This window comes from Neofelis nebulosa, chromosome 2 (genome assembly GCF_028018385.1).
Source record: "Neofelis nebulosa isolate mNeoNeb1 chromosome 2, mNeoNeb1.pri, whole genome shotgun sequence".
NCBI lineage: Eukaryota > Metazoa > Chordata > Mammalia > Carnivora > Felidae > Neofelis > Neofelis nebulosa.
In genome coordinates, this window is record NC_080783.1 from 104,053,751 (window position 1) to 104,061,925 (window position 8,175).

The window sequence follows — 8,175 nt, forward strand, 5'->3', positions numbered from 1 at the left end:
TTCATCCCTGTGACTTATTTATTTTATAACCGGAAGTTTGTATCTCAAATCCCCTTTATCTTTTACACCCATCCTCCCACCTTCCTCCCCTTTGGCAATCACCAGTTTGTTTTCTGTATTTGAGTCTGTTTTTGTTTGTTTTGTTTCTTTAGATTCCACATGTAAGTGAAATAATATGGCATTTGTCTTTCTCTGTCTTATTAGGGGAGCCAAATACCCCCTAGGTCCATCCATGTTGTTGCAAATGGCAAGATTTCCTTCTTTTTACATGCCTGAGTGGTATCATTCCACTGTATATATGTTCCACATCTTCTTTATCCATTCATCTATTGATGGATTGTTTCCATAATTTGGCTGTTGTAAATCATGCTGCTATATACATCAGAGTGCGTATATCTTTTCAAATTAGTGTTTTCATCTTCTTTTGGTAAATGCCCAGTAGTGCAATTACTGGATCATACGGTTTTCCTGTTTTTCATTTTTTGAGGAACCTCCATACTGTTTTCCACAGTGACTGCACCAGTTTGCATTCCCACCAGCAGGGCAGGGAGCGGTCCCTTTTCTCCACATCATTGTCAACACTTCTTTTCTTTTCTTTTTGACAAAATACTAGCCTGACTGGTGTGAGAGGTGATTATCTCATTATGGTTTTGATTTGCATTTCCCTGAGGATTACTGATGTGTCTTTTCATGTGCCTGCTGGCCGTCCTTGTGTCTCCCTGGCTAAAATGTCTATTCAGGTCCTCTGTGTATTTTTAAATCAGATTATTTGGTTTTTAGGTGTTGAGTTGTAGAAGTTCTTTATATACTGGATATTAACCCCTTATCGGATATATGATTTGCAAGTATCTTCTCCCATTTGGTGAGTGGTCTTTTTCTTTTGTTGATGGTTTCCTTCCCTGTGCAAAGGCTTTTTATTTCAGTATAGTCCCAGTAGTTTATTTTTGCTTTTGTCTCCCTTGCCTGAAGAGACAGATCCATAAATATGTTGCTCAGGCTGATGTCCAAAAAATGACTGCCTGTGTTTTCTTTTTATTTTCCCTCAAGTTTTTATTTAAATTCCAGTTAGTTAACATACAGTATAATAATAGTTTCAGATGTACAATATAGTGATTCATTGTTTCCATGCAACACCCAATGCTCATGCCTCTGTTTCTTTTATGAGTTTTATGGTTTTAGGTCTCACATCTAGGCCTTTAATCTATTTTGAGTTTATTTTTGTGTGTGGTGTAAGAAAGTGGTCTAGTTCCATTCTTTTGCATGTGGCTGTCTAGTTTTCCCAGCACCATTTATTGAAAAGACTAACCGCCCCCCCCCCCCATGCATATTCTTGCCTCCTTTGTCTTAGATTAATTGACCATATAATCATGGGTTTATTTCTTTGCCCTCTCTCCTATTCTGTTGATCCTTGTATCTGTTTTTGAGCCAGTACCATACTGTTTGGATTACTAAAGCTTTGGAGAAGTATATGTTGAAATCTGGGATTATGATACCTCCTTCTTTCTTTTTTTTTTAATTTTTTTTTTTTAACGTTTATTTATTTTTGAGACAGAGCATGAATGGGGGAGGGTCAGAGAGAGAGGGAGACACAGAATCAGAAGCAGGCTCCAGGCTCTGAGCTGTCAGCACAGACCCCGACGCGGGGCTCGAACTCACGGACTGTGAGATCATGACCTGAGCCGAAGTCGGACGCTTAACCGGCCAAGCCACCCAGGCGCCCCATACCTCCTTCTTTCTTAAGATTGATTGGCTTTTCAAAGTCTTTTGTGGTTCCATACCCATTTTATGATTATTTGTTCTAGTTTTGTGAAAAATACTATTGGTATTTTGATAGGGATTGCACTGAATCTCTAGATAGCTCTGAGGAGGATGGACACTTTAACAATATTAATTCTTCCAGTCTGTGAACATGAAATATCTTTCTATTTGTTTGTGTCATCTTTAATTTCTTTTATCAGTGTCTTACAGTTTTCAGAGTTTAGGTCTTTCACATCTTGGTAGAGTTTATTCCTACCAAGGTGTTTTATTCTTTTTGGTGCAATTGTAATTGGAATTGTTTTCTTAATTCTTCTTTCTGCTACTTCAGTTTTGGTATATAGAAACACAACAGATAGATTTTTGTATATTAATTTTGTATCCTACAACTTTATTGAATTTATTTATCTCTTCTAATAGTCTTTGTGTGTGGTATCTTTAGGGTTTTCTATATATAGTATCATGTCATCTGCAAATAGTGACAGTTTTACTTCTTCCCTTTTAATTTGTATGCCTTTTATTTCTTTTTTTTTTTTTTTTTTTTTTTTAATTTTTTTTTTTTCAACATTTTTTAATTTATTTTTGGGACAGAGAGAGACAGAGCATGAACGGGGGAGGGGCAGAGAGAGAGGGAGACACAGAATCAGAAACAGGCTCCAGGCTCCGAGCCATCAGCCCAGAGCCTGACGCGGGGCTCGAACTCACAGACCGCGAGATCGTGACCTGGCTGAAGTCGGACGCTTAACCGACTGCGCCACCCAGGCGCCCCGCCTTTTATTTCTTTTTCTTGTCTTATTGCTGTGGCCAGGACTTCAGTACTATTTTGAATAAACGTGGTGAGAGTGGACATCTTTTCTTGTTCTTGATCGTAGAAGAAAAGCTCTCAGTTTTTCACCATTGAGTATGATGTTAGCTGTGGGTTTTTCACATATGGCCTTTATTATATTGAGGTATATTCCCTCTAAATCCACTTTGTTGGGAGTTTTTATCATGAATGGATGTTGTATTTTGTCACATGCTTTTTCTGTGTCTATCGAGATGATCATATGGTTTTTATCCTTTCTGTTTTTAATGTGATATATCACATTGATTTGCAAATATTGAATCACTCCTGTATCTCTGGAATAAATCCCATCTGATTGTAGTGAATGATACTTCTAATTATTGTGAATTTAGCTTGCTGATATTTTGCTGAGGATTTTTGCATCTGTGTTCATCAGAGATATTGGCCTGTAGCTTTCTTTTTTTGTGGTGTCTTTCTCTGGTTTTGGTATTAGGGTAATGCTGGTCTCCTAGAATGAATTTGGAAGTTTTCCTTCCTATTCTTTTTTTTGGAATAGTTTGAGAAGAATAGGTATTAGTTCTTCTTTAATGTTTGGTGCAATTTACCCTTGAAGCCATCTGGTCATTGACTTTTATTTGTTGGGAGGGTTTTTTTTTTTTTTTTTTACCAGTTCAATTTTGTTACTAGTAACCGGTCTGTTCAAATTTTCTATTTCTTCCTAATTTCGTTTGGGAAGATTATATGTTTCTAGGACTTTATCCATTTCTTCCAGGTTGTCCAGTTTGTTGGTATATAATTTATTATATAAATTATATAAAAAATATATTTTTTAATATTCTCTTATAATTCTTTTTATTTCTGTGGTGTCAGTCATTATTTCTCCTCAGAAAGGGTTGGCTTTATTTTACTTATTTTTTAAATGTTTATTTATTTTGAGAGAGAGAGAGAAAGAGAGAGAACGTGAGTGAGTGTGAGTGGGGGAGTGGCAGAGAGAGACCGGGAGAGAGAATCCCAGCAGCATTCTGACAGCGCAGAGTCTGACGTGGGGCTCAAACTCATAAACTGTGAGATCGTGACCTGAGCCGAAATCAAGAGTCAGATGCTTCACTGACTGAGCCACCCAGGCAGCCCAGAAAGGGTTCACTTTAGAAGCATTTTGGTAGCATCTGCAATATAAATCTGTCTGTAATGTGAAGTATGTTCACTCACTATTTTTTCTCTCTATTATTTCTCAGCTCTTATGCTGATTGCTGTGCCATTCCAAATCTCTTTCTTTGTATCAAATTGTTTCCTAGTTGTAGAAAACACACAGAAAATCCAGACATGTATTTCATTTAAAAAACACCGGGAAGGCTTTCTTGGCCTGGAACCCGGGATGTGTAGTTTTTGACAGGCTGGTGGGGGTTGGGGCTGTTGCAGGCTAGCTTGTATCTCCTTCCTCCGCTGGACCAGCTTGACCTGCCAAACAGGACCCAGCAGAAACTTATGACTGGCAGCATTGTATTCGCTTGTACACAGTTTACACGAAAGGTTGATAAGATCAGCCCGTGAACAACTTTGTCATCATTTTAAATTGGACACATTCCATCCTCCTCCTGCCTTCGCTGTTAGAACAAAACGAAAAAGCCGTAACATTTGAAGTTGTTCACTGCTGCTCTTGTGGGTGGGGTGCTTAGGTCATTTTGTGGGGAGGGGGGTGCCTTTTTGTGCCTGGAGCTGGTGGTAAATGCATGTGGAGTCCCCCACTCAGAAAGCTCCATCTTCCTTTTCACCAAGAAGAAAGTATATCTATGGAAATAAAAGAGGTTGTCGTTTTGTGTGAACATCTGAAGATTAAAGCCTGCACTCAGCCTCTTGCTTCCAGTCTCTATCACTCCCTCTGAGAAATCTGAAATGTTTCTTTGTCTCAGGCTTATTTTGTCTGCTTGGGTATCATGGGCACTTTGGCATGATTGCTGGAGGCAGAGGGCAAAACCCAAACTATTTGACAGATGATAATTTGTATCTGAATAGTACATTGCTTTCAGAGGACAAGTCATATCAGTTCTTGATAAAGTTCCTTTCAGCTAACGTCTCAAGGAACAGTGGCTGTTCCTGAGAATGAGGGTAGGGGCTGCTTGTGGAGGGGTGGTGGGACGGCACATCTCTCCTCTCCTGTCCCAGTTTCCTAGTGCAGGAGCCTTAGTTTGTTTATGCTTTATTTCCTCTTCTCTCAACCCCACCATGTTCCAAGTCGCTAGTCTTGCTGGAGAAGCCGTCAGGCATAATGATGTTCCTACCTGTACAGGGTCGTGATTAGGATTCCATAAGGTGTGGTGGTATATAAGAAGGCACCCAGTAGCAGGTACTCATGTTCTTAACCTTTCCTGGTGGTTGCAAATGCTAGAAAGTCTAATGCAAAATTTGGCTCAGGGTTTATAAAAACAAGTTTGCTTTATGCTTTAAAATGTGACTACATATCCTGCTTAGTGGAATTGCTTCATGAAATCATTAAATGGCTTTTTCCTCCCTATTCTTTTCGTTCCTTCCTCCGCACCCCAGGTGTTCTTTGACCTAATGAGAGAAATCAGAGCCAAAAAGATGTCAGAGAACAAAGACAAGAACGGCAAGAAAAGCAGCAAGAACAAGAAAAGTTTTAAAGAAAGATGTTGCTTACTGTGAATGCCAAGATGGCGGATGAAGCAATCACCGCTAAGGACATAGGGTGGGCTCGTTAAGGGAAGCGTATAGTCGACTTCTTGGTGTATTCCCTGCTCTCCCAACCTCATTCACGCACACTTCTTTAAATGGGGAAAATATTTGTGAACCAGTGGCTGGCAGAAGAAATAAGCCCTTGTCTATGCATCGGAATGGCTACTTTGTCAGGAGGTTTTGGAGTTTCCTTCTCTCTCCCTCTCTCCCTCCCAAAAGTTTAATCACGTGCGTAGTGCTATAGGTAGGAAATAGTCAAGTGTTAATTAAAGACAAATACACTGTCGTAGCATCTTCTTCCCCACCCCCCTAGTTTTATAACGTTACCATCTTTTATTTCGGAATAAAAATGTCCTATTTTATTAGGTTTGGGGAGAGGTGGGTAGGATAAGACTCTCCCCAACTCTTATCAGCTTAACAGAAGTATTCAAAAAAATCCATTAAGTTCTAAGGACACTGAAAAATTCAGAGATTTTTTTGTGTGTGTGATAAGTTTCTTGGCAATACCCTGCAGATCTGAAGCACCGTGAAAAAATAAAATAAATATGAATCGGGCCAGATGGGTCAGTAACAAGCTCATAAATCCTTCTTAGATACGAAAAATGAAAATCAAATTCTTCATATGTAAAAATTAGCCAATTACAGCCTGTGTTGGCTATTTCTCTCCTATAGGATCCTGAATTTTGTGTAGAAGCTTCTTTTTAGCAGATTAAGTGAAGACTCCAGAGTAGTATGCTTTATACATGGCATACTTTTCTTATCAGAGCAAAAAATCTATCTTTGGTTGCATCCTTCCCTAACTGCCAGCCAAGGTGAGACCCCTCCTTCTCCACTGGTAACCGATGTCTGTCCTTCTGGTCGACCTCTCTGCATGCAGAGGTTGAGAAAGCCTCTACCTTTGTTTCTTTTCAGTATAATGAGTTCTTCTGAAGAATGTGATGAGTTCAAATTGTATCCTCAAATCATGAAGCCAGCGCCAGTGTCAGACATTCTGCTACCTCTCATAGAATTGCTCTGTAATTCTAAATTTAAAATCAGAAGACGTGGGAAAGGATAGGATAAGCCATTCCTCTTTCACCTGTGAGAATTGGCTGCTGTTTCTAATATAATTTTCTTCTGAGACAGCCATAGAGTTGGTTCGAAAAAGGCTCTTATTGATGAGATATGGTAAGCTTTTTTGTATATCAATATTCTAAATTTAGCAACCAGAAAATTTTTCCTCAGGAAAGGAGTACTGTGATGAAAACCCAGTATTCAGCACATTTCCCCCCATTTTTTGGAAGTGACATTTCACATATAGGTGCCAAAAGGGAACTGGGGTGGGGAGAGTGGGGACCTTTCAAATTTATGGTTATTACGGAAATTGTGGAAATTATGATCTGACTGGGAAGCAATCTTGTATCACCTCCCAAAGAATCATGGGTCTTTTTTAAATAAAAAAAGCAGACAAATACACTTTTTCAGGGCCTCAAGCTTTTTATTTTACCCTTTTGTCATACATGTAAAATGCAAGTATTAAAGAAACTGACAGTAGCTCGTTCATTATTGATTATGTTAGGTTTTCTGTGATATCAGACAAACTTTATTTCTATTAATCCTTTGAACTGGACTGTGGGAAATAAAATTTAAATATAAATAGTATTTTAACTTCATCTTTCCTTTGGGAGAGAGGACTACTCTTCTTAAAATTTCCTTCTAATGTGTATTTATTTATTTTGAGAGAGAGAGAGAGCGAGTGAGTGGGAGAGGGGGAGAAGGAGAGAGAGAATCTCAAGCAGGCTCCATGCTGTGAGCACAGAGCCTGACGCGGGGCTCGATCCCATGTGCCGTGAGATCATGACCTGAGCTGAAATCAAGAATCGAATGCTTAACCGACTGAGCCACCCAGGCACCCCTCTTAAAATTTGAAAATTTGAAGGTAATCACACACTTGAGGTTTTTCAAACAACCTTTTTTCTTTTCATCCTGGTTTGCTACCCGTTTGATATCAGTTCTGGTCAGTAGTAGGTAGATTTGGAGTATGTACAAATATATTAAAAAATGGTATGAATTATTTCATGCTATAGAAATTCTTCTTGGTAGATGCTATCAGTATATTTCTAAAATTATATTTGACTGGATAGCAATCAGAAATGCACCTTCTTAAAGAATTTATACATATGAAAATCTTTTCCATAGAAAAATAAGGGGGTGGTGCTATTTAGAAATTGCAAACATAGTTACTTGCTAAATGATCTATATTGTGTCCAGGGCCTACCTTTATCTTCCTAAAGTATTTGTTCTAGAACTATTTAAGCACCTACTTGATGTCAGCCTGCATTCTAGGTGCTGGGGTACAGTATTGAACCAGGTAAGCAAGAGCTTTGCGCTCTTGGAGCTTATATTCCAGTGGGGAAAGAGACAAATAAGTGAAAACATCAGGGTAAGTATTTTGATGAAAATAAAACTGGGTAATATGACAGGAAGTTTCTGGGCTGTAGAGCGGATTTTGATTGCGTGGTCAACAAGCTTCTCCAGGGAAGTGACATTTAAGCTGAGACTGCAGATGTGAAGGAGCAACCATATGCCAAGCCACTTGGGTGGGTGCAGGGAGCTTCCCAGGCTAGGTAGGGAACCGCAGGTCCAAAGGCCCTAAGGTGTTCGGGAAAAGACCCAAAGGACCATATGGCTGGAGTATAATGACGGTGGGCAGAGTAGTAGAAAAAGATGTAGCAGTTTACGATGACATGAAGTGATGTGGGGGGAAAATACCTAGACACATAATTTGCTACAAGTATCTGATTTTGTCAAATCCAAGGCACCATTAATTGTAAGAAGTCACCGTAATTTATACACCACAAAGGAAAAACCCTGCTAAGTAAGTGAACCCATCCTGATTCCAGTGACATAAAAGTGTGGGGAAGGGGCGCCTGGGTGGCTCAGTCGGTTAAGCGGCCGACTTCGGC

At 39.3% G+C, this 8,175-nt stretch overlaps 1 protein-coding gene across 2 annotated transcripts in view; it reads left to right on the forward strand.

Annotated features, from left to right (window-relative positions):
* Nucleotides 1-6,685, forward strand: part of RALB (RAS like proto-oncogene B) — a 44,332-nt gene extending 37,647 nt beyond the window's left edge. For both annotated transcript variants that reach the window (XM_058715536.1, XM_058715535.1), the window contains one exon: nt 5,081-6,685. In XM_058715536.1, the coding sequence (XP_058571519.1) occupies nt 5,081-5,200 (120 nt within the window). In that variant the 3' untranslated portion in view covers nt 5,201-6,685. The remainder of the gene's footprint in view (nt 1-5,080) is intronic.
* The last annotated feature ends 1,490 nt before the right edge of the window (nt 6,686-8,175 follow it).